This window comes from Nerophis lumbriciformis, linkage group LG19, assembly GCF_033978685.3.
Source record: "Nerophis lumbriciformis linkage group LG19, RoL_Nlum_v2.1, whole genome shotgun sequence".
In the NCBI taxonomy this organism is placed as follows: domain Eukaryota; kingdom Metazoa; phylum Chordata; class Actinopteri; order Syngnathiformes; family Syngnathidae; genus Nerophis; species Nerophis lumbriciformis.
In genome coordinates, this window is record NC_084566.2 from 6,312,647 (window position 1) to 6,340,472 (window position 27,826).

A 27,826-nucleotide genomic window follows, 5' to 3' on the forward strand; every position below is an offset into this window, starting at 1 on the left:
GAATTAAATTGGCCCTTTGAAACATATCTTTGTCTTTGTGTGTTGTATGTAGAGCACATTGCTTAGCAGAGTTCAGTGATGCAAATGTATGTCAAGTTGATCAACACATTGTATTATTCTCCAGTGCAATAACAGTACTAAAATAAAGGCTAAAAGGGCATTAATGGGAGCTTTAAAAAAAAAAAAAAAGTAGAAGAAGTAACTAAATAGTTACTTTTCACAGTAGCGCATTACTTTTTGGTGTAAGTAACTGAGTTAGTAACTGAGTTACTTTTGAAATAAAGTAACTAGTAACTGTAACTAGTTACTGTTTTTCAGTAACTAACCCAACACTGTAAATAACCAACTGAGAACGTGCCTGGTATGTTAACGTAACATATTATGGCAAGAGTCATTCAAATAACTATAACATATAGAACATGCTATACGTTTACCAAACAATCTGTCACTCCTAATCGCTAAATCCCATGAAATCTTATATGTCTAGTCTCTTACGTGAACGAGCTAAATAATATTATTTGATATTTTACGGTAATGTGTTAATAATTTCACACATAAGTGGCTCCTGAGTATAAGTCGCACCCCCGGCCAAACTATGAAAAAAATATGTCCGAAAAATACGGTATACAGTATATATACTATATATATATACTGTATGTATATACAAGTTGCAAGCACATCCCCTTTTAGACATTTCAATACATTTTATATTGTTACCTTAAAACAAAAATGCAATATGCCTAAGTGTACAAAATAGTTTGCATTTAAAGTCAAGAAAGACAAACAGTGAGTCTTTCTTTCAATGACTTTATTAAATAAGTATGTGAGAGAACAAAAGGAGAAGCACTACTTGCATTGAAATTGACTTGCTGCAAACATTCTATGAAATGTGCACTTTTCACAGTTGGATTCGTTTTATTATGTAAAAACTCCTCCTACAATATCCCTTAATTTATAGTGAGAAATAGCTGCCCTTTTAAAAATGTATAACAACACTAATCATAACGCTCTAGTTCCATTTACTGTATAACATCTGGCTTATTGACTCTTAAACTAAAGTGTTTTTTTTAATGATTACTGTTGTGTGTTCAATTTTAACCTATGATTCCTTTTATTTTAGTACAGTATATTATTTTTATACTGTGTGCACTTAAAATCTGTCTTATAAAGCACTATGTGGCCTTTGTAAAAAGTCATCATAAAATGATTTTACTTGTTTGTTGCATCATTACCATGACAGAAAACAAAACAAAAAAAACATATCCAGTTAGGCAATAAAGAAATTGTGTGTTGGACTTAAATGTTATTCCATGTTGTTGTTCAATCAGCTGTCTTTAAGGCAAGACGTCAAAACCTTTTCCACCAAAGGGTTTCATTGAGAACTAGAAATGCACTTGGAAAGTGCAGACCTCCACCATGCACTTCTTATAAAAACCAACCTGAATTCAGACGGTGATTCACATCAATCCTGAAATGTAATCACTTGTTCTAATTAATGCAACCAAATATCCAAATACAGTAAAAATACAATATTTAAAGAAAAAAACAGCCCTCATGTCAACTTTATGTTAAACTGTGACAAGGTATTAGTATTTGTGCAAACTTCTCTTCTTATTCGAATCCCTTGCTTTTAAGCATTGTAAAGCTTAATTCCCTGATATTTGGTTGATATAACACATTCCAGGACACATTATAACTGCAGGTTCTCTAAAAACTAGGGTGACTCGTCGCAAACATATTTAACAATGTATCACAGTAATCACATTGAAGTCTGACATTTAGGGAAAGTCCTGTTAAATCTTTGAATAATCCTGCTAACTGCTACAGCAGCACACTTCCATTATTTATGTCAGCTGTGCATATTTTCCACATATTGTTATTCAGAAATTAGGTTATCATGGATGCTCAAGCCACTTCATGTTACCAAATGAACCCTGATCTTTTTTTTTTTTTAAATATTTGTTTATTGAAATTTTTTTACGTATACAGTTGCCAGAATTACAGTCAAGTACGTATCAAATGTCCCCCCCAACCCTCCAAATAATAACAAAATAAAACAAATAAATAAATTAAAAATAATAGAATAACCTCAGCCAAAAATCCATCCATCTATGTTCTACCACTTGTCCCTCTCTGGGTCGCGGGGGAGCGGCAGCTTATCCCAGCTGCCCTCGGGCGGAAGGCGGCGTACGCCCTGGACAATTAAGTACAGGCAAATATTGACATGAAGCCACAGACAACTGCTCCCCTGAATGGGCCCATAAAGTTACAACAATACACAAACGCAAACAAAGGGCCCATTAATTATCTACATTTCAATTATGTTTAAATCAGGATTAAATTGAAGATCCCTCTTGTTTACATATTTTAGGAAAGCACCCCATAATTTATTGATATTTTGCACAACAATCATATCCAATTTAAGGAAATAAAGAATATCTCTAATCTAGGGAGTGTAGCAAGAAGGCGCTTTAGCCTCACAATTAAACTCAGTTGACTCAATAGACCTGCATGACTGTCAGTAGTACTTACATTCTTACTGCTAGGGAGAGAACACCAGCTTGTTAGTCTAATAAAAAGCCCAAAGCCTCTACCCCAAATAGTCTAAGGACAGCTAACATTTACTTTGGGTGTGACTTTTTAGATATTTTACCCCTCAAAAATCCTGAACTACCAAGGTGTTACTGTTTGGGTTAATGTTTTTTTCTTAATATGCCAAGGGCCAACAAAAAAATCTATAACTGCAGTTCATAAACAGCCTTTGGGCTGCACTTTGGACACCCTGCTCAAAGACTTTTAATGCCCTAAAAGAGATTTAAAAAACAAACAAACATGGTAACACTTTAGTATGGGGAACACATATTCACCATTAATTAGTTGCTTATTAACATGCAAATTAGTAACATATTGGTTCTTCTTCTACTTATTAATGCCTTATTCTCCATGGCCTTATTCTACAACCAGTAAGCCATTAAGTACCGTATTTTCCGCACTATAAGGCGCACCGGATTATTAGCCGCACCTTCAATGAATTACATATTTCATAACTTTGTCCACCAATAAGCCGCCCCGGATTATAAGCCGCGCCTACGCTGCGCTAAAGGGAATGTCAAAAAAACAGTCAGATAGTTCAGTCAAACTTTAATAATATATTGAAAACCAGCGTTCTAACAACTCTGTCCCAAAATGTACGCAAATGTGCAATCACAAACATAGTAAAATTAAAAATGGTGTAGAGCAATAGCAACATAATGTTGCTCGAACGTTAATGTCACAACACACAAAATAAACATAGCGCTCACCTTCTGAAGTTATTCTTCATTCGTAAATCCTTCGAATTCTTCGTCTTCGGTGTCCGAATTGAAAAGTTGCGCAAGCGTGGGATCCAAAAATGGCCGGCTCCGTCTCGTCGAAGTCATCGGATTCAGTGTCGCTGTTGTTGTGCAGCAGTTCTGTGAATCCTGCCTTCCGGAAAGCTCGGACCACAGTTGTGACCGAAATATCTGCCCAGGCATTTACGATCCACTGGCAAATGTTGGCGTATGTCGTCCGGCGCTGTCTGCCCGTCTTAGTGAAGGTGTGTTCGCCTTCGGAGCTGTGTGAAAAAAGCCACCCGGCCTCTTCGCGTAAACTTCCCTTAACCACTCGCTCATCTTTTCTTCATCCATCCATCCCTTCGAGTTAGCTTTTATGATGACGCCGGCTGGAAAGGTCTCTTTTGGCAAGGTCTTCCTTTTGAATATCACCATGGGTGGAAGTTAGCATGGCAAGCTAGAACCACAGTGAAGGATGACTTCTCATTCCCTGTGGTGCGAATATTCACCGTACGTGCTCCCGTTCCACAGTGCGGTTCACAGGAATATCAGTTGCTGTGAAATACGGTAGTAATCCGTGTGCGGATGGAGAGATTGCGTCTTTTTATGAACCGGATCCTTTTCGCTTAGTAGGAGCCATTTTGTGGTCTTTACAGATGTAAACAGGAAATGAAACGTACGGTGATATCCGCGCGTTTTTTCTTCTTCTTCCGGGGGCGGGCGGTAGCTTACAGTAGAAGAAGAAGCGCTTCCTGTTCTATGGGGGCGGGTGCTTACCTTGGCGGTTGCTTGCGTAGAAGAAGAAGCGCTTCCTGTTCTACCGGGAAAAAAGATGGCGGCTGTTTACCGAAGTTGCGAGATCGAAACTTTATGAAAATGAATCGTAATAAAGCGCACCGGGTTATAAGGCGCACTGTTAGCTTTTGAGAAAATTTGTGGTTTTTAGGTGCGCCTTATAGTGCGGAAAATACGGTAAGAGTTTTCCCTCAATAACCTCAGAATTATTGCTTATTAGTAACCCTAACCCTTATATGTTCTCCTAGTGTCCAAAAAAACTCTAAATTAAGTCTGTGTTACTTTAATAAGCAACTAATTAATGGTGAATATGTTCCCCATACTAAAGTGTTACCAAAAAATGTAATTGTCATTTCAATTTGACGAAATTCTCATTCTTGTATAGTGATAATGAGTGAATAAGCACACAAAACAAATATAATTGTCATGTCTGTGTGATCATGTTTTGTTTTAGTCATGTTTTGTTTTGTTTAGTTATTGGACTCTTTAGTTTCTGTTTACACTCCATTGTTTTTGTTTCCATGACTACCCATTAGTTTCCACCTGTCATGTCACGCACCTGTCTCACGCTTTGCACTCGCACACCTGTCACTAATCATTTCACTGCTATTTAAGCCTGTCTGTGTCTGTTGATCGTCCTGGTGACATTATCATATCTATCTATCCTTTCTACCTCTGCTACCTGTCATGCCAAGCCATTGTTTCATGCACGTTTTTCATGCCACAGTAAGTGTTGTATATTTCATGTTTAGCGTTTTTGTTTCATTAGCCAAGTTTTTGTACTTCCGCCTTGTGCGCGCTTTTCGTTTGTTCTTTTTGTTAGTGTAAAATTAAACATGTATTTACCTTCACGCCATGTCCAGTCCAGCTTTACTTGCATCTCGGGAAAACAACCACACCACAGTCCCAGTCTTGACAATAATGTAGAGATGTTATGTCATTATAAACCCCATTCAGCTGTTTTGGGCTCAAAATTCAAATAAGAAAAAAAATAGGCTTCGACTCATCAGTTGGGAACAACTCAATGAGTTAAACACCATGTGACGCTCTGAGAGCAAACTCAGAGAAAAATTAATTGAAATTGAAAGAGAAAGACAGGAGGGGAGAGACAACGAGAAGAGATGAGAAATGATAGAAGAAATCATTATGCCTGCGTGTGTGTGTTTGTGTGTGTGTGTGTGTGTGTGTGTGTGTGTGTGTGTGTGTGTGTGTGTGTGTGTGTGTGTGTGTGTGTGTGTGTGTGTGTGTGTGTGTTGCGTGTGCGTGTGTTGCCTGAGGAACAGTTGATGGATTTGCTGCTTGACTGCTCACACAGATTGGTGCCTGCTGTGACGGCAGCCTTGAACTGAAATTACACACACACAGACACAAACAGCACAAGAAGTACACACTTTGGCTATTTGTGTGAGCTTGTGTTTTTCTGTGTTTAAGTGTTCTTAAGTTGTGTCGAGCGGGTATGTAGCCTCTAGGAGACCATTTTCAGAAGACTGGGGAGGCAAGATGAACCAGTGAAAGCACTGGTAAAGATAATTGAACTGGTTTCTAAAGACTGATTTTCGGCAATTATCTCTGGATGTGTGATTATATTTTGTTATGAATGCTTTTTTGTTTTGCTTTAGCCAACTACATTTTGCATTGGTTCGCAAACTGCAGCCCGCGGGCCAGATACGGCCCACCTGCGTCCAAAATCTGGCCCGCGGGAAGTCCCAAGTAAAAAAAAAAGGTAACACTTTAGTATGGGGAACACATATTCACCATTAATTAGTTGCTTATTAACATGCAAATTAGTAACATATTGGCTCTTAATTAGTCATTAATAAGTACTTATTAATATCTTATTCTGCATGGCCTTATTATACAACCAGTAAGCCATTAACTAAGAGTCTTCCCTCAATAACCTCAGAATTATTGCTTATTAGTAACCCTAACCCTTTTATGGTCCCCTAGTATCCAAATAACTCTAAATTAAGTCTTTGTTACTTTAATAAGCAATTAATTAATGGTGAATATGTTCCCCATACTAAAGTGTTACCCAAAAAAAATATATATTTTTTTTTAAATTTTTTTAAATGTATATATTTTTTTTTAAATCTGTCCTTTCTAATCCATTTTCTACCATTTGTTACTCTCTGTATATATATATATATATATATATATATATATATATATATATATATATATATATATATATATATATATATATATCCCATCCATGTTCTACCGCTTGTCCCGTTCGGGGTCGCAGCAGTGCTGGAGCCTATCTCAGCTGCATTCGGGCGGAAGGCAGGATACACCCTGGACAAGTCGCCACCTCATCACAGGGCCAACACAGATAGACAGACAACATTCACACTCACATTCACACACTAGGGCTAATTTAACATATATATATATATATATATATATATATATATATATATATATAAATATATATATATATATATATATATATATATACAGCCCGATCCCCGGCCAAATTTTTTTAACCCAATGCGGCCCCCGAGTCAAAAAGTTTGGGGACCCATGACATATTGTCTCATCCCCACTTATTTTTTTTACAGAATTATGGAGATTGGAACCATATAAAACTGAAGGTGCAAGAAAAACAATATTCATGTTAATTATCGATTGTTACTCTTTTTCAAGACACATTTTTGGAAAAATATTTTCAAGGCACTTCGGGTCTGATTTATTAAGATCCAAGCACCACGCGCTAAACAGTGAGTGCAATCTATAAAATAGAATTTACTATTAGTGGCCGAGTTGCCTACGATTTACTAACACTTTTACTGCACATTTATTTTATCATCCTACCTGTTGCGTTTTGCAAAATTTTCAAACATACAGGAGACATGTACCACTTTTTATGGGCATTTTAGAAGCAGTCCTCCAGTGCATCTACGAACAATAAACCCCTTTTTTTAGCGCCGAAGATGCACTCATTGGAGAGAGGCTGCACTTACTCTGGCTCAAGGCGCAATAAGTTGTTTTCATATAAAAAATATATTTGATGTGAAATAAACAAACGTCATCAAACATATTAAGTCCTCTAGTGGAGGTGTTGGGGTTGTGGGATTCTGAAACAATCAAGCTATAGCAACACCTTAGTTATTAAAATCGCATTGCGAAAAACATTTATAAGTGCTAAAAAGGAAGGGACTTAAAGGGGTGCCTTGAGGAATGCCTCAGTTATGTAAAGCACAAGTTTGTAGCCCATTGTTCTTTGCTAGCAAGCTTAAAATGTCAATGCAATGATCTGCCAATATATATACATATATATAAGATTCCTTTATTGTCATTTTAAATAATATACAAGATTCAGTTTAAAGCACAAAGTAAAACCCGCAAGAGGTATACACACAAAAACAACAAACACTAAGAAATGTGGTCCAAGTTTCTCTGTACAACAGGAGCACTCTAAAGTATTTAGGAATTTGCTGCAAAAATGTTTGTCTCCCAAGTTTTAAAAGTAACCTGGGCTGGATTTGGCCGCCAGTTGAATATTGCTGACGTAAAGCCTTCAAAAAGGCATTCTTCTTTGATGTCAGATCACTATTTTTAGGTGACTGTTCCAATTAAACTCTTTAACATCCATCGTTTGCTCGCCACAATTTCAGTTAAATAGCTAATTGGTCAATGAGAGTTGTGGTTGCTTACTCAATTTATCTCCATAAAAAGCCCCCAGCATTCCAGCAGAGGATTGCAACCCAGGTGTTCAACCTACCAGGGTGTCAATCTCATTTCCATCGTAGGCCAAATGGCAGTTATGACTGCCCTCAGTTGGCCACTTGTAATTGCAAAATCATAAATGTATGATCGTCACTTGATGTTATTGCACAATTGCCCCTTTCATTTGATGATTTTTATATTGTGTGGCAAAAAACGGGTGGAAAAATTGCTTTGCAAACACAAGTCAAGGTGACATGCAGATATTAAAGTTTAGCTAATTTTTCATAAAGGCTTCTAATGACAAAAGCGAGCTTAGAATGTGTTTTTGCATCAAATAATATTGAGTTAAGAAGAACCTCAGTGCAGTTATTTTCTGTCAAAATTTAAACACATTTTGCAAAAATGATTAAATACTTTGACACATATTTCTATGCTTTTGTGGCTGGCCAAATGTGGCCTTGAGTTTGAATCTTGTGACATGGACAAAGACATATCAGTTTATAATAAATGATCAAGACTAAATCTTGGCTTCAAGTTGGACTTTGTTGAATTTCTATTTTTGAGTCACTTGATAATGCATCTGCACCATATTTAAAGGCCTACTGAAATGCGATGTTCTTATTTAAACGGGGATAGCAGGTCCATTCTATGTGTCATACTTGATCATTTCGCGATATTGCCATATTTTTGCTGAAAGGATTTAGTAGAGAACATCGACGATAAAGTTTGCAACTTTTGGTCGCTGATAAAAAAGCCTTGCCTGTACCGGAAGTAGCAGACTAGTAGCGTGACGTCACAGGTTGTGGAGCTCCTCACATCTGCACATTGTTTACAATCATGGCCACCAGCAGCGAGAGTGATTCGGACCGAGAAAGCGACGATTTCCCCATTAATTTGAGCGAGGATGAAAGATTTGTGGATGAGGAAAGTGAAAGTGAAGGACTAGAGGGCAGTGGGAGCGATTCAGATAGGGAAGACGCTGTGAGAGGCGGGTGGGACCTGATATTCAGCTGGGAATGACTAAAACAGTAAATAAACACAAGAAATATATATACTCTATTAGCCACAACACAACCAGGCTTATATTTAATATGCCACAAATGAATACCGCATAACAAACACCTCCCCCCTCCCGTCCATATAACCCGCCAATACAACTCTTATGGGGCGGCATGGCGTAGTGGGTAGAGCAACCGTGCCAGAAACCTGAGGGTTGCAGGTTCGCTCCCCGCCTCTTACCATCCAAAAAATCGCTGCCGTTGTGTCCTTGGGCGGGACACTTCACCCTTTGCCCCCAGTGCCACTCACACCGGTGAATTGAATGATGAATGATAGGTGGTGGTCGGAGGGGCCGTTGGCGCAAATTGCAGCCACGCTTCCGTCAGTCTACCCCAGGGCAGCTGTGGCTATGAAAGTAGCTTACCACCACCAGGTGTGAATGAATGATGGGTTCTACATGTAAAGCGACTTTGGGTACTTAGAAAAGCGCTATATAAATCCCAGTTATTATTATTATTAACTCAAACACCTGCACAACACACTCAATCCCACAGCCCAAAGTACCGTTCACCTCCCCAAAGTTCATAGATCACATATACAGGTAAAAGCCAGTAAATTAGAATATTTTGAAAAACTTGATTTATTTCAGTAATTGCATTCAAAAGGTGTAACTTGTACATTATATTTATTCATTGCACACAGACTGATGCATTCAAATGTTTATTTCATTTAATTTTGATGATTTGAAGTGGCAACAAATGAAAATCCAAAATTCCGTGTGTCACAAAATCAGAATATTGTGTAAGGGTTAAATTTTGAAGACACCTGGTGCCACAAACTAATCAGCTGATTAACTCAAAACACCTGCAAAGGGCTTTAAATGGTCTCTCAGTCCAGTTCTGAAGCCTACACAAACATGGGGAAGACTTCAGATTTGACAGCTGTCCAAAAGGCAACCATCGACACATTGCACAAGGAGGGAAAGACACAAAAGGTTATTGCTGAAGAGGCTGGCTGTTCTCAGAGCTCTGTGTCCAAACACATTAATGGAGAGGCAAAGGGAAGGAAAAACTGTGGTCAGAAAAAGTGTACAAGCGATAGGGATCACCGCGCCCTGGTCAAGATTGTGAAAAAAAAACCATTCAAAAATGTGGGGGAGATTCAGAAGGAGTGGACAGCTGCTGGAGTCAGTGCTTCAAGATCCACCACCAAGAGACGCTTGAAAGACATGGGTTTCAACTGCCGCATACCTCGTGTCAAGCCACTGTTGACCAAGAAACAGCGCGCAAAGCGTCTCACCTGGGCTAAGGAAAAAAAGAGCTGGACTGCTGCTGAGTGGTCCAAAGTCATGTTTTCTGACGAAAGCAAATTTTGCATTTCCTTTGGAAATCGAGGTCCCAGAGTCTGGAGGAAGACAGGAGAGGCACAGGATCCACGTTGCCTGAAGTCTAGTGTAAAGTTTCCACCATCAGTGATGGTTTGGGGTGCCATGTCATCTGCTGGTGTCGGTCCACTCTGTTTCCTGAGATCCAGGGTCAACGCAGCCGTCTACCAGCAAGTTTTAGAGCACTTCATGCTTCCTGCTGCTGACCTGCTCTATAGAGATGGAGATTTCAAGTTCCAACAGGACTTGGCGCCTGCACACAGCGCAAAATCTACCCGTGCCTGGTTTACGGACCATGGTATTTCTGTTCTAAATTGGCCCGCCAACTCCCCTGACCTTAGCCCCATAGAAAATCTGTGGGGTATTGTGAAAAGGAAGATGCAGAATGCCAGACCCAAAAACGCAGAAGAGTTGAAGGCCACTATCAGAGCAACCTGGGCTCTCATAACACCCTGAGCAGTGCCAGAAACTCATCGACTCCATGCCACGCCGCATTAACGCAGTAATTGAGGCAAAAGGAGCTCCAACCAAGTATTGAGTATTGTACATGCTCATATTTTTCATTTTCATACTTTTCAGTTGGCCAACATTTCTAAAAATCCCTTTTTTGTATTAGCCTTAAGTAATATTTTAATTTTGTGACACACGGAATTTTGGATTTTCATTTGTTGCCACTTCAAATCATCAAAATTAAATGAAATAAACATTTGAATGCATCAGTCTGTGTGCAATGAATAAATATAATGTACAAGTTACACCTTTTGAATGCAATTACTGAAATAAATCAAGTTTTTCAAAATATTCTAATTTACTGGCTTTTACCTGTATTTCCCCAAAGTCCCCAAAGTTACGTACGTGACATGTACATAGCGGCACGCACGTACGGGCAAGCGATCAAATGTTTGGAAGCCGCAGCTGCATGCGTACTCACGGTACCGTGTCTGCGTATCCAACTCAAAGTCCTCCTGGTAAGAGTCTCTGTTGTCCCAGTTCTCCACAGGCCAATGGTAAAGCTTGACTGTCATCTTCCGGGAATGTCAACAATGAAACACCGGCTGTGTTTGTGTTGCTGCAGTCGGCCGCAATACACCGCTTCCCACCTACAGCTTTCTTCTTTGCTGTCTCCATTGTTCATTGAACAAATTGCAAAAAATTCACCAACACAAATGTCCAGAATACTGTGGAATTTTGCGATGAAAACAGACGACTTAATAGCTGGCCACCATGCTGTCCCATAATGTCCGCTACAATCCGTGATGTCACGCGCCGACGTCATCATACCGAGACGTTTTCAGCAGGATATTTCGCGCAAAATTTAAAATGGCACTTTAGTAAGCTAACCCGGCCGTATTGGCATGTGTTGCAATGTTAAGATTTCATCATTGATATATAAACTATCAGACTGCGTGGTCGGTAGTAGTGGGCTTCAGTAGGCCTTTAATTACTGTATTATTGCAAAAAAGGTAGATAAATAATTGATGTATTTTTTGGTGTGGAAAGCATTTAGCAAATGAAGTAAACCATCATTTTGGTTCAAATTGAACCTGAATTGTGTCTTAACTGAGGGAATATGCCGAGCAGGTGGTTCATTGTGAGAGAATGAGTGGGTGAAGTGTGATGCGACCCTGTTAGTGATGACAAGAGAACTTGAATGAGCATCGTTCTCGCCTATTGAATTTAGCGCTGTCTGTTGTTTTGTGACTCTGTGACATGTAGATTAAATCTGTCTCCCGTGTGTCCTCTGAAGTGGCGCATCGGGGAGCAGCAGTGAATCGGAGAGCAGCTCGGAGTCGGACACAGACGAATCAGAGAGCAGCTCCAGTGACAGCGAGTATAACCAGGCCGCCCGCACCAACTCCCCTGAGGTACAGTGACAAGCCAGTGTGTTAACAATGTGCTACAAAACACACAACAATACATATTGACAGTTTTCATTCTAACAGCGAATGCGTGACCATGTGTGGGCGATGGTGCGCTCATGTTGATGTATCTGAGGCACCATCTGGACTGCTCGTGTCATTCTGAAATATTACTTACTGAATCAGCGTTGAAGTCAATTATTTTTCATATATACGGTGATACCTCGAAAACCGAATCGTCAGGAAAACTGAAACAATTTGTCAGGTTTGTGCAAGGGGAAGCTTGAAGCTTGACCCCAGGATGCAGAGGCAGCAGGTGTAGCGCAGGTAAAAATGTATTTGATGAGAGCAAATGAGAACTTAGCAGATAGAAAGTGCACAAAAAGTTGTACACTTGTCAAGGTAGCAACAACCAAAGAACAGGACGGACATACGAAGCAACCTGAAGCACAAGTGTGTCCTGATTGCCAGTAAAGGACAGGTGACAGAGGCACACATGAAAACAAGAAGGCTGGAACAGAAACAACACCAAGCACAAGGAAAGTACCGTATTTTTCCGATTTTAAGTCGCTCTGGAGTATAAGTCGCACCGGCCGAAAATGCATAATAAAGAAGGAAAAAAACATATATAAGTCGCACTGGAGTATAAGTCGTATTTTTGGGGGAAATTTATTTGATAAAATCCAACACCAAGAGTAAACATTTGAAAGGCAATTTAAAATAAATAAAGAATAGTGAACAACAGGCTGAATAACGTTATATGATGCATAAATAACCAACTGAGAACGTGCCTGGTATGTTAACGTAACATATTATGGTAAGAGTCATTCAAATAACTATAACATATAGAACATGCTATACGTTTACCAAACAATCTGTCACTCCTAATCGCTAAATCCCATGAAATCTTCTTCCTCGGTGTCGCTTCTAAATTAGCTTTTTTAATTATCTTCATTTCAGTAAGAGTAGCCTCCGCTTTTCGCCAGTCCCTTACAAGTTTCTCGCTTACTCCAAACTTTTTTCTGCTGCTCGATTGCCGTTTTCTGCCGCATATTTCACTACTTCCAGCTTGTAACCTGCAGTATATGATTTCCTTTTCGGTGCCATTTTTGTTCAGCCCTTCTCAGTTTTTATAAGTTACCGCCAATGTTGAAATGATAAATTTTCATAGGTACGGAAGTAGTAGCAGGTAACATCTATTTTTTCATAATGCACTTCTGCCATGACCCGCCCCCGCCAAATTTTTATTGGTTGACGTGTGTGTGTGACAATTGCTGATATACACCTAGTGTCTTACGTGAATGAGATAAATAATATTATTTGATATTTTACGGTAATGTGTTAATAATTTCACACTCCAGAGTATAAGTCGCACCCCCGGCCAAACTATGAAAAAAACTGCGATTTATAATCCGAAAAATACGGTAAACACAAGTACAAAACTGTCATGACAAAATGTTTCCCAAAATAAATATTGTTAATGCGAAAAATATTGTTAATGTGGCAAAAATATTTGTAAAAAATTGAATCATATGCAAAGAAGGGTGCACAAAAACAGAGGTACCACTGTACTTTGACGGCTCCACCAAATGCTTATGTCACACCAGACATGAAACGCATCAAATATTCTGCAATTACAAAGAGAGTGAGAAAATAATAATTGGAAAAATATGTTTGTAATTGGGGTTGATGTAACGAGGGGGGAAGCGTAGCTTGCGGCGTGACCCCAGAAACGCAGAGATGGCAGTCAGAATGCAAGTTAAATAATATTTAATAACAAAGGTAACTGCACACATTAATTTAGCAACAAACACTTACAGAGTAACGCTATGAGAGCGTGTGCAGCTCGGTAGTGCTCAAGCAAAGATATAGTCTTGGGAAAAACGCCACTCACAGTGTACAAAGAACAAAGTTTACAGGAGACAATGATCCAACCCTGTCTGGAAGACAGAGCAGGCATAAATGGGAGCCCGATTGGCAACCAAGAACAGGTGTGTCCCGGTTTCCAATCAGAGACAGGTGTGGAAGCCAGCGCTCAGTAGCAGACAGGGGAAGGGACATTACAAAATAAGAGTGCTGGACAGGCACAAAAATACCACACATACGGGAAAAAAACAACATAAGTCCACAACTGTCGCATAGGTCATGTCAGTTATAGTTTGCATTGGAACAGATTCTTTAATCCCATAAAACTATGAGCTGTTTGTTGTATTTTCTCTTTTTCGTGTTGCCAAAATAGTTATAGTAACAGCTCGCTCTCAGTAGTTCAATGCAACTCCAAACCACAACCACAATAATTAACATATCATTAAAAAAGTTATTCTCTGACAGTGTCAGGGTTGTAGCAAATGTACAGTACCGTATTTTCCGCACTATAAGGCGCACCGGATTATTAGCCGCACCTTCTATGAATTACATATTTCATAATTTTGTCCACCAATAAGCCGCCCCGGACTATAAGCCGCGCCTACGCTGCGCTAAAGTGAATGTCAAAAAAACGCTGCGCTAAAGTGAATGTCAAAAAAACAGTCAGATAGTTCAGTCAAACTTTAATAATATATTGAAAACCAGCGTTCTAACAACTCTGTCCCAAAATGTACGCAAATGTGCAATCACAAACATAGTAAAATTCAAAATGGTGTAGAGCAATAAATAGCAACATAATGTTGCTCGAACGTTAATGTCACAACACACAAAATAAACATAGCGCTCACCTTCTGAAGTTATTCTTCATTCGTAAATCCTTCGAATTCTTCGTCTTCGGTGTCCGAATTGAAAAGTTGCGCAAGCGTGGGATCCAAAAATGGCCGGCTCCGCCTCGTCGAAGTCATCGGATTCAGTGTCGCTGTTGTTGTGCAGCAGTTCTGTGAATCCTGCCTTCCGGAAAGCTCGGACCACAGTTGTGACCGAAACTATCTGCCCAGGCATTTACGATCCACTGGCAGATGTTGGCGTATGTCGACCGGCGCTATCTGCCCGTCTTAGTGAAGGTGTGTTCGCCTTCGGAGCTGTGTGAAAAAAGCCACCCGGCCTCTTCGCGTAAACTTCCCTTAACCACTCGCTCATCTTTTCTTCATCCATCCATCCCTTCGAGTTAGCTTTTATGATGACGCCGGCTGGAAAGGTCTCTTTTGGCAAGGTCTTCCTTTTGAATATCACCATGGGAGGAAGTTAGCATGGCAAGCTAGAACCACAGTGAAGGATGACTTCTCATTCCCTGTGGTGCGAATATTCACCGTACGTGCTCCCGTTCCACAGTGCAGTTCACAGGAATATCAGTTGCTGTGAAATACGGTAGTAATCCGTGTGCGGATGGAGAGATTGCGTCTTTTTATGAACCGGATCCTTGTCGCGTAGTAGGAGCCATTTTGTGGTCTTTACAGATGTAAACAGGAAATGAAACGTACGGTGATATCCGCGCGTTTTTTCTTCTTCTTCCGGGGGCGGGTGAAGCGCTTCCTGTTCTATGGGGGCGGGTGAAGCGCTTCCTGTTCTATGGGGGCGGGTGCTTTCCTTGGCGGTTGCTTGCGTAGAAGAAGAAGCGCTTCCTGTTCTACCGGGAAAAAAGATGGCGGCTGTTTACCGAAGTTGCGAGACCGAAACTTTATGAAAATGAATCGTAATAAAGCGCACCGGGTTATAAGGCGCACTGTCAGCTTTTGAGAAAAATTGTGGTTTTTAGGTGCGCCTTATAGTGCGGAAAATACGGTACCTAATGTTTTGGCCTTGAGTGTATCTGTACTGCAGATTGCTGTGAGTTGTTATCACAGGTGCCAGAAAATGATCGACTCACATCCAAATGTGATATATTTATTCATAACAATTCTGAAACAATTAAACATTTTTAGTCTTTTAGGCAGTCTTTGCGTTTTCTCGCTGCACATATATGTCATACGTCAGCAGTCAAGAGGAACTTTGGGAACACATTTTGAAAAGGTTCAAAAGTTGTTTTGAATCAAGACATGATCCTGAAAAGAATCGGAGTATAATTAAACCGCGTGTTGTTCAAATTCACAACTCTAATTGTTACACATGCAATGATCAAATTGTGTTGCATGGTTAGTTTCAAACATGCAATAACTTGAAACACACACAATGCCGACTATTGTAGTTATGTATCTCTAATTGTTTTAAATGTCATCTTCATAAAATGATGAGTTGAAAAATACGTTTTCATGAAAATGTTGGGTTTTATCCTGTAGCCTGAGCCGTCTTCCACCGACAAGTGGCAGCTAGACAGCTGGTTGAACAAAGTCCAAGCTCAAACCAAACCTCTAGTGGCCCCACAGCAAGATCACCATGCCGCAGGTTGGTAGACAAGTCCAGTTATCTAAGAGTGACTGTGTGTAATGATGCTGCTTTAGGTTGATCTGTAAAGGTTTTGCTCTCATGGTCCACCTCTCAGGTTCTGTCACTAAAATTCAGGAGCCTTTCACACAGCGAAGTGAAGCAGCAGGAGTGGGTTCTGCTGCCAAAATTAAAGCCTGCGTGTCCTTCAGCACCACCATTCTTCCCACGGTGCCAACAGCAGAGCACAAAGATGCCAGGGGAACATTCTGGTAGGAACTGCATGTATTTGTCTTACAGAGCACCAAATGTTAGGTGAGCAACAGGAAGCTTCATTTTAGATTTATAAAACGCTCAACTTAAGGGTTACTGTAGATCCAAACTGCGATGAGGTGGCCACTTGTCCAGGGTGTACCCTGCCTTTTGTCAGAACGCAGCTTGGATAGGCTCCAGCACCTCTCCCCACGACCCTGGAAGGTACAAGCGGTAAAAATGGATGAATGGATGGATGTAGATCCGTAATTTTTGCGAAAGTTACGTTCCAAGGCCACACGCGATTTGTAAAAAAATATATACAGTATATATTTTGTAGTATCGGACTGTCTGATTTTGGCGGTCCGCTCCCTGTATGATCAGTGTCAGAGCTTGGTCCGCATTGCCGGCAGTAAGTGGGACACGTTTCCAGTGAGGGTTGGACTCCGCCAAGGCTGCCCTTTGTCACCGATTCTGTTCATAACTTTTATGGACAGAATTTCTAGGCGCAGTCAAGGCGTTGAGGGGATCCGGTTTGGTGGCTGCAGGATTAGGTCTCTGCTTTTTGCAGATGATGTGGTCCTGATGGCTTCATCTGGCCAGGATCTTCAGCTCTCGCTGGATCGGTTCGCAGCTGAGTGTGAAGCGACTGGGATGAGAATCAGCACCTCCAAGTCCGAGTCCATGGTTCTCGCCCGGAAAAGGGTGGAGTGCCATCTCCGGGTTGCGGAGGAGACCTTGCCCCAAGTGGAGGAGTTCAAGTACCTCGGAGTCTTGTTCACGAGTGAGGGAAGAGTGGATCGTGAGATTGACAGGCGGATCGGTGCAGCGTCTTCAGTAATGCGGACGCTGTATCGATCCGTTGTGGTGAAGAAGCTCTCAATTTACCGGTCGATCTACGTTCCCATCCTCACCTCTGGTCTTGAGCTTTGGGTTATGACCGAAAGGACAAGATCACGGGTACAAGCGGCCACAATTAGTTTCCTCCGCCAGGTGGCGGGGCTCTCCCTTAGACATAGGGTGAGAAGCTCTGTCATCCGAGGGGAGCTCAAAGTAAAGCCGCTGCTCCTCTACATCAAGAGGAGACAGATGAGGTGGTTCGGGCATCTGGTCAGGATCGCCTCCCTAGGGAGGTGTTTAGGGCACGTCCGACCGGTAGGAGGCCACGGGGAAGACCCAGGACACGTTGGGAAGACTATGTCTCCCGGCTGGCCTGGGAACGCCTCGGGATCCCCCGGGAAGAGCTGGACGAAGTGGCTGGGGAGAGGGAAGTCTGGGCTTCCCTGCTTAGGCTGCTGCCCCCGCGACCCGACCTCGGATAAGTGGAAGAAGAGTTGGATGGATGGATATTTTGTAATTGAGACCATCGAAATGTTTTATTATTTTAAAAATAAAGTCTAAATTAGACTGCTGCAGTAATGCGCCATTGTACGCTCAAGGAGACCTACAATGATTTTAATCTAGGGACGGCGTGGTGCGGTTGGGAGAGTGGCCGTGCCAGCAACCTGAGGGTTCCTGGTTTGATCCCCAGCTTCTACCAACCTAGTCACGTCCGTTATGTCCTTGAGCAAGACACTTCACCCTTGCTCCTGATGGGTCGTGGTTAGGGCCTTGCATGGCAGCTCCTGCCATCAGTGTGTGAATGTCAGGCTTGGTCAAAAGGATAGGACTCAGATGCAGAGTAGGGAATACTTCGACAGGCTTTTATTTTGACAGCTTCCTTTCACCTCCAGAGTCAGGGTAATACAATATCTACAATAACAAAACTAGTCGGCGAAAAAGGTTCCAAAAAAAGGAACAACCGAAAATCACTCCGAAAGGAGGAAAACACAAAAACAAAGACGAACTATAATTGGCGCCGTATATGCTATAAAACTTATTATTAACACAAAACGCTCCAACAGGAGGAAGAAACAATGGCTATGAAAAATTCGACACTTCAGCTGAAAAAGTAAATAACAAAAAAATCACTCCGCTGAGGAGGAGAAAAGGAAAACTCAAAATAGCAACGAAGGAATTCAGGATCAAGGTATATAAACTCAAACCCCGGCCGAGTCATACCAAAGACTATAAAAATGGGACCCATTACCTCCCTGCTTGGTACTCAGCATCAAAGGTTGGAATTGGGGGTTAAATCACCAAAAATGATTCCCGGGCGTGGCCACCGCTACTGCTCACTGCTCCCCTCACCTCCCAGGGGGTGATCAAGGGTGATGGGTCAAATGCAGAGAATAATTTTGCCACACCAAGTGTGTGTGTGACAATCATTGGCACTTTACTTTACTGACTTTACAAGACGAGGCAAGGCATGGACATTGACGCTAGAGAGGCACGAAGACTCGAGACAATCTGGCACAGAACAAGGGGAGGCGTGGGCTTATAAGACACATGAGGGTAATGGGAAACAGGTGGAAACAATCAGGGGTCAGGGATGACGTCAGACTGATGACACAAAAGGAAGGGCAAGTGATCTGACACGAGAGGAGTTACTTTTCAAAGTAAAACATGCAATTCACAAGACAGAAGAAACTAAGACAAGACATCCTTCACCGATTGACAGTGAATGTGTGTGTGTGAATGGGTGAACGTGGAAATAGCGCCAAAGCGCTTTGAGTACCTTGAAGATAGAAAAAGCGCTCTACAAGTATAACCCATTTACCATTTAAAACACTTCCTTGTGGTCGAGATAAAATGTATTGAATATGCTTTGGTGTAAATTTTGCTCCACAGTCCCTTTTACGACCTATTTCTTTATATGTCTGCAAGATGTTCCATTCTGGAGGTCTTCCCAGACTGCAAATGAAACCACGCTCCACCCCCTCTGAACATACCATAGTTTGTCTTCTGAAAATATACATAAATACATATCTTGAAGATGAAAGGCACCGCTATTTTGTTGTTAAAAGTTAAAGTTAAAGTCCCAACGAAAAGTCTCATCCACACACTAGGTGTGGTGAAATTATCCTCTGCATTTGACCCATTCCCATGTTCACCCCCTGAGAGGTGAGGGGAGCAATGAGCAGCAGCGGTGGCATCGCTCGGGAATCATTTCGGTGATTTAACCCCCAATTTCAACCCTTGATGCTGAGTGCCAAGCAGGGAGGCAATGGGTCCCATTTTTGTAGTCTTTGGTATGACTCAGCCGGGGTTTGAACTCACGACTGTCCAGTCTCAGGGCGGACACTCTAACCACAAGGCTACTGAGCAGGTCTAAGTAGTCTGTAGTGGTCTGTAGACACAAATAATCATCACAAATATTATACAGATTCACTCGGTCACAACATTAGGTACACCTCAGATGGATACAGAGCTACATTTTAAAAAAGCTGCTTTTACGAGCATGTTTGTCTCTGCACATCGGTGTTGTTAGCGTTATTTAATTTTCAACTAAGTATGTCCACGTCACGCCAAAATACATGGACCTTATGATTTGATGTTTTAGCAATGTTTAACACAATTATCCATCATTGTACCATTATAACATTTATGTGTTAAAAAATTAAAATCATCCTAGGCCCCACTTAATGTCAACATTCTCCTCTGATTTCGAATCAACATTTGCAATAAAAACTACGGTCGTCATTATATTAGTCCAGCTCCAATAACCCTCCCCGTCTCTCTTCCATTGGTATTGTTTAATTCTTAAATTGTAAAATGTGTAGGTACACATCACTAAGGAAAGGTGATCCATTTGTAACACCTTTAGATTAGCAGTAGACCTTGAGTTGACAACTCAGGGTTAACTCGATGTGTAGCACATATGCTTAAGGTGTCAGAGTTAGATTAACCAATATACACTTGCAGTCACACCTGCTTCTGTAACATATGGATCATCTCTCATTGCCTACATGTGTTTTTGAAGCTTTTGCTTCCATAGTTACACAGGGTGTATGCCGTACTGTATTGTATTATGCTTTATTCTCACTAGGGTTGTACGGTATACCGGTATTAGTATAGTACCGCGATACTAATGAATCATATTCGGTACTATACCGCCTCTGAAAAGTAAGTAAAGTAAGTTTCTTACAAGTATCTTCCCTGCAGAACGAGGAATAGCTAAACATGATTCACTACACACCGTAGCTCACCGGCGTCAAAATGTAAACAAAAGCCATTGGCGGATCTACACCTAGCATTCACTGTAATGATACCAAGTAGAGTAGCGTATCTAGTCGATACTATGATTACGTCGATATATTTTGGCATCACAATATCTTCTTTCCTTTTTTTTAAATTCATATTATGTTTATAAACTCATGAAATATGTCCCTGGACACACGAGGACTTTGAATTTGACCAATATATGATCCTGTAACGACTTGGTATTGGATTGATACCCAAATTTGTGATATCATCCAAAGTATCAAACAACAGAAGAATAAGTGATTATTACATTTTAACAGAAGTGTAGATAGAACATGTTAAAAGAGAAAGTAAGCAGATATTAACAGTAAATGAACAAGTAGATTAATAATTAATTTTCTACCACTTGTCCTTAATGATGTTGACAAAATAATAGAATGGAAAATGACACAATATGTTACTGCATACATCAGCAGCTAAATTAGGAGTCTTTGTATACTTACCTACTAAAAAAAGACAAGTTGTCTAGTATGTCCACTATTTTTTTTAAGGACAAACTTGCAATAAGAAACATATGTTTAATGTACCCTAAGGTTTCATATATATATATATATATATATATATATATATATATATATACTGTATATACTTGACTTTCAGTGAATTCTAGCTATAAATATATATTTATTTTATTATATATATTTATAAATATGTATAAAATAAATCCTTGAATTTCAGTGTTCATTTATTTACACATATACACACACATAACACTCATCTACTCATTGTTGAGTTAAGGTTTGAATTGTCCATCCTTGTTCTCTGTCACTATTTTTCGAACCATGCTGAACACCCTCTCTGATGATGCATTGCTATGTGGCACGCACAAAAGTGCTTTCATCAAATGCACTAGATGGCAGTATTGTCCTGTTTAAGAGTGTCACAACATTGCTGCTTACGGCAGACGAACTGCTTTACGGTAGACAAAAACGTGACTGCTGTTGTTGTGTGTTGTTACCGCGCTGGGAGGATGTTAATGAAACTGCCTAACAATAAACCCACATAAGAAACCAAGAACTCGCCCTCCATCCTTCTACAGTTATAACGTGATTGGGCAGGTACGCTGTTTATATTGTGGGTTAGCGCACTCAGGTCCGCATGGACCTGAGTCCGCCTGAATTTCGGGAGATTTTCGGGAGATAATTTGTCCCGGTAGGTTTTCGGGAGAGGCGCTGAATTTCGGGAGTCTCCCGGAAAATCCGGGAGGGTTGGCAAGTATGTTATATTCACTCTGAGGGACAAAAAAATTTTCAGAAAAAAGATTGAATGGGGGGATTTCTCACAAATAGATTTAAAATATTGACCAAAAATACACAATTTTGCATTGATGTGTTGGTGGCAAATCACTTCTTATTTTTCGGAAAATGAGACATGCCACTCCATGTCCTTACGTGTTGCACATGAAAAAGGACAGAGGAAAGTCATGTCTGTCTGTCTTGCAGCCCGAACAAAGAGAAAACGAAGGCCAAACTCAGCCAGAAGGCATCGGCGGAAGGTCAGAGGTCAAAGATGAGGCTGTCACCCGGACCGATGCCTGGACCAGAGGTCGCCACACAGAGAAGGACCACTACAGGGAAGAAACAGCCAAGACGGACAGAGAGGTCGAACAGCGTGGAGGATAATCAGAGCCAGACATGGAGCAGAGCAAACCAACAAAGGTAAGAAAGAAGGACACTCTACGAGACAGAATAAGGGCTTTGAGGACCAGTGTGTGTGGGTGTGTCTTTTGCCTCGAGGAGGTGTGAGTCACATGGGTATAGGTGGATGTGTGCGCAGATGGGTGTGTGCATAACTAGGCATTTCAGGAGAGCACATACACCTGTGAGGGAGAATAAGGAGAAGACAGATTTTGGTGCCATATTCTTTGTTTACCGCTGTATTTGGGCATTATATTTCATCTTGCTATTATTTCTGTTTGTCATCAGATCCAAATATTTTTTTGCCAACTTATTTTGTAACATATTAAACCCACTTAAAAGCACTCTGGAGTAACAAAAATGTCAAAAGCGCATCATTCAGCTAGCCCTCCAGCGACCAAAAAAGCGAAACAAGGTCGCAACAGACACAAACATTTTAGGCCTGATCTATTAAAGGTTTGTGCACAAACAGCTGATCTACTAAACACTTGCGCAGAAGATTGTGTCATTTCAATGAGCAAAACATAAAGTGCAATCCCTTTCATGTACTTTGTATGCAGGATATATAATTATTACCACAATAGTAGGAGGAGGAAATATAATCATTTAGCACATGGGTCTCAAACTCTGGCCCGCGGGCCAAATTTGGCCCGCCGTGTAATTTCACTTGGCCCTTGAGGCGATATCAAATTAACACTAGAGCTGGCCCGCCGATTATATACAGCGGCGGTGTTGTGGTAACACCGCATTCACCGCTAATTCTCTTACTTGCCAACCCTCCCGGGAGACTCCCAAATTTCAGTGCCCCTCCCGAAAATTGTCACGTCCGCTTTTCAACCAGTCCAACGAGTGCTGGCCCAGTCACATAATATGTGCGGCTTCTGCACGCACACACAAGTGAATGCAATTCATACTTGATCAACAACGATACAGGTTACACTGAGGGTGTCAGTATAAACAACTTTAACACTGTTAGAAATATACGCAAACATAAACACAACAGAACAAATACCAGCACTAACTGTCCCGGGACGCTACAAGGTGTGTGTGTGTTTGTGTGTGGGGGGGGGGGTTAGCGTCCCGGAAGAGTTAGTACTGCAAAGGGTTCTGGGTATTTGTTCTGTTGTGTTTATGTTGTGTTACGGTGCGGATGTTCTCCCGAAATGTGTTTGTCATTCTTGTTTGGTGTGGATTCACAGTGTGGCGTATATTTCTAACAGTGTTAAAGTTGTTTGTATGGCCACCCTCAGTGTAACGTGTATCGCTGTTGTTCAAGTGTGCATTGCATTCACGTGTGTGTGCGTACAGAAGCCGCACATATCTTGTGACTGGGCCGGCACGTTGTTAGAATGGATGAAAAGCGGACGTGATGATAGCTCGTAGAGGACGTTAAAGGCATTCCTTTAAGGCACGCCCCCAAGACTGTGGACTACAAGATATAATGACTGATGAACACCTTTGTTCGATAATGAAGGTTGCCTCAGTTCAAAGTCTGAGCCCCGACATTAATGAACTAGCATCCAAGAAAAGATGCCAGGTATCTGGCTTGAGCACATCAGATTAGATCAGTGTGTTGCAAACTGAGCAGTTTAAAATCTTGAATGGTTGTTTATTCATTGTTATTTTATTTTCAAATGTATTAGCCTGTGGAAAAAGTTAATGTTGATATTTACCTCAGAAGGCTGCAAATAGAAAAGAGACATTCAATTTTTATTTAAATTGTATTTTATATGCCATTGATATTTTTTAATAATTATTATTATTATTATTATTTGAAACTCATATTTTGCATGCCACTATAAAGTTATATAAGCCTTGCTTGTTCAATATTCAATGCAAAACTTGTTTGGGTCCCTATTAAAAGGTTAATTTGTTAAACCTTGGCCCGCGGCTTTTCTTCAGTTTTAAATTTTGTCCCACTCTGTATTTGATTTTGACACCCCTGATTTAGCACATCTAATGTGATTTATCATTCCTAAAACTATTCTACGGCCACTGTTTGGCATCCATATTTAGCACGTCTGGAATGTGTGTGCAAACTGGCATAGATACGCACAAATGGCCTTGCTGCTGTCAGAAGAAGGCGATCTCTGAAATATGACAGACGTTGGGGAGAATGACTGTTCCATGATTGTGTCGACAATCGACATATTTCTGTCAGAATTGAAATGATTGATATATATTGTCTGTCCGGCAATTCAGACAAATGAACACCGAAATGATTTCTGCTAGCGCTTTTAATGGTGTCGTGTTTTTTTTACACCGGAGATATATTGTTGATATATCTCCTATTAATGTTTCCTTTATATGAAAAAAACATTTTGCAGCATCATTCCAGTGCATTCCCATAACTTAGGCGTGCTAAAAACTAGGTCCTGTTGCTCAGATTGTGATTTTAGATTGCAGAAAGTTTGGTGCATGATAATGTCATGTGTTGTATGTTCAACAACATAGCAAAGCAGCACAGGTTGGTGAGCATGACCACAAGAATGTGGAGGAAAATTAGTGTCTCCATGGTAACAGCTGGTATAAGTACATGCAAATTTGTCATTTATTATTTGTAATTGTTATCCATTGCCCACGCTTGATGTTAGTAGATTAGGCCCTTTGAGTCCAGTTGTAAACGACCATTTTAAAGTTGTTGTTTTTTTGCCAATAATCATTGTTTTTGCAAATAAAACCAGCTTAAATACCAGAAGACTTTGCCTTACTAAAGCCGATCTACTTAAAAAAAATAAGTAGAACAGTCACAGAGGCAACTTCATGTCACTTTGTATTTGTGATCAATTGACTTTCACTTCTGCTTCGTCCAACAAGTACAAATCCTATTTGATTAGGTTCAGGATGTCAGTCCATCTCTTTTACCAAAAACTTATCTGAATACAAGAAACTAAAAACAATCTTATTCAACCTTAGCTTTTATTTGAATGCTAATGAAATGTTCCCTGATTTGGGTAGAAAATAGGCAAATAAAAAAATAATTACACCCATTATTGGCTTTGCGCTAATCTGCTATGATCCACACTTTCAAAGGATCACTGAGCTTCCTAGCAGCTGTTTAATAATTCTGTCAAATTGCCTGGAGTCCCGTGTTGATCTTCATCTTGGTTAATAAAAAAAGATTTGTAAAAATTAAACAATAATCCCCTGTCTGGCCTCTTGATATTGTTGACTATTTCCCCTGTTTTCTTGCATGTCTTCTGGCTGTGCTTTGCACTAAAGATGAAGTATGACTGAATGCAAACTCTATGACGTTTAACCCACACAATCACTCGTCTAAATATTAGGCACACATTCATGGTCTAATCCAGGGGTCAGCAACCTTTGTTATCAAAACAGTCATTGCTTTCCCCTCTTTCACTGTAAAAAAAAATAGTCTGGAGATGTAAAACAGTTTATAAACGTTTAAAGTGTTTTAATTGTACAGACAAAATAGTCAGTACATGCCGTTTTAAAATTTGAAATCAAACCATAGAGGCATGGCGGAGATATTTATTAAACAATATTGCCTTTCTTCATATTTCCTCTAAACGAGCCCTTTGGATTTTGCCCCATTAGTGAAATTTTTCGTGTCGTTGACGTCAGTGGATATCTCCATATATGGAAGAAATTTCCCTGAGGATCTTTGCTCATGTCTGCCATTGGAGTCCCACGTTGAAGTCAATAAGTTCCTGGCTCGTACATGCATCCTCCGCTGTTGCCATTTCTCATACAAAGTAGTGTATAGTTCTAACTAGAGCCACCTCCCAATTCGATTGCGATTACGATTCAGAAGCTAGGATTCGATTAAAAATTGATTGATGCATCTTTAATTAAAGTATATTGATGCAGTTTTACATGTTTTTGTTTTTCTAAATAAGCGTTTATCACTTGCAACTAGAGATGTCCGATAATATCGGCCTGCCGATATTATCGGCCGTTAAATGCTTTAAAATGTAATATCGGTAATTATCTGTATCGTTTTTTTTTATTATCGGTATCGTTTTTTTTGTTTTGTTTGTTTGTTTTTTCAAATCAAATCAACATAAAAAACACAAGATACACTTACAATTAGTGCACCAACCCAAAAAACCTCCCTCCCCTATTCACACTCATTCACAAAAAAGGGTTGTTTCTTTCTGTTATTAATATTCTGGTTCCTACATTATATATCAATATATATCAATACAGTCTGCAAGGGATACAGTCCGTAAGCACACATGATTGTGTGTGCTGCTGGTCCACGAATAGTACTAACCTTTAACAGTTAATTGTACTCATTTTCATTAATTACTAGTTTCTATGTAACGGTTTTTATATTGTTTTACTTTCTTTTTTATTCAAGAAAATGTTTTTAATTTATTTATCTTATTTTATTTTTTTATTTTTTTTAAAAAGGACCTTATCTTCAACATACCTGGTTGTCCAAATTAGGCATAATAATGTGTTAATTCCACGACTGTATACATCAGTATCGGTTGATATCGGTATCGGTTGAGATCGGTATCGGTAATTAAAGAGTTGGACAATATCGGGATATCGGCAAAAAGCCATTATCGGACATCTCTACTTGCAACTTTTAAAACAGTGCATTTGTAATAAGAAACAGTTAAATTAATTCCCATCACATTTATTTAGTTATATTAAATGTGTGCAAAACTGGAACATAATTCCCCCAAATAAAAGAACTGGTTGGAACTCTCAGTGAGGTGGCTCGCTGCAGTCAGCCACATTTTAAAAATGTCTGCCTTACATTATTTACAATAAATAAATCGATTATCGATTATCGACGTTTACTAATCGATTTTATAATCGCTCATGTCCGATTTGCGATGCCTCTAAAAATGTATTATTTCCCTCACTTTTAGTTGTAACTTATGTCTGTCATTAAACTCCGTATGGAAGCGCTAAGAAGTACAACATGGCTGATGGGGAGAAGACGCTGTCGAAGTGGAGGCACATGAATAAGACCACCCACAAAACAGCGTTTCCTAAAGAGAAGGCGGCTTAAAGATGGTCTGTAAAACCTAAGCAATGCAAAATTTTCAACAAAGAACCACCATTACATGTTATGTAGACCACAAGAAAGTGTTTTAAAGGTTTGAAAACATCATAAAATGACGCCTTTAAGAAGCTGACCCCTCTCACCACACACACACACACACACACGCACACACGCACACACACTCACACACACGTCCTTGTATTTTCTACCTTCTTGAGACCTCCGAAAAATGCCTAACTATTTAGGACCACCCTTTCTAGATAGATAAAGATTTGTATGTACAACAATAATAATATATACACACACTATGCAAATATAAAAAAGTAAGCTTTTAATTTATTTTTTTTGTTGTTGATTTTTTTCTTTGTAATAGGTTTTTAATCTTCCTTATTTACTTCAAGTTATTACAGTTTGTCTCTGTACATATTTATTTCATTTTTTTAAAATACATTTTGGCCAAAGGGGGCGCATTTCAATTTCTTACACACACTTGTTACTACATA

General features: G+C 40.1%; 1 protein-coding gene across 1 annotated transcript in view; it reads left to right on the forward strand.

Annotated features, from left to right (window-relative positions):
* The window catches only part of aff2 (AF4/FMR2 family, member 2), a 429,950-nt gene that overhangs the window by 349,600 nt on the left and 52,524 nt on the right, over positions 1–27,826 (forward strand). The window contains exons 11-14 of the mRNA XM_061979661.2: positions 11,909–12,026; positions 16,223–16,328; positions 16,426–16,579; positions 22,145–22,360. Of these exons, the coding sequence (XP_061835645.2) occupies positions 11,909–12,026; positions 16,223–16,328; positions 16,426–16,579; positions 22,145–22,360 (594 nt within the window). The remainder of the gene's footprint in view (positions 1–11,908; positions 12,027–16,222; positions 16,329–16,425; positions 16,580–22,144; positions 22,361–27,826) is intronic.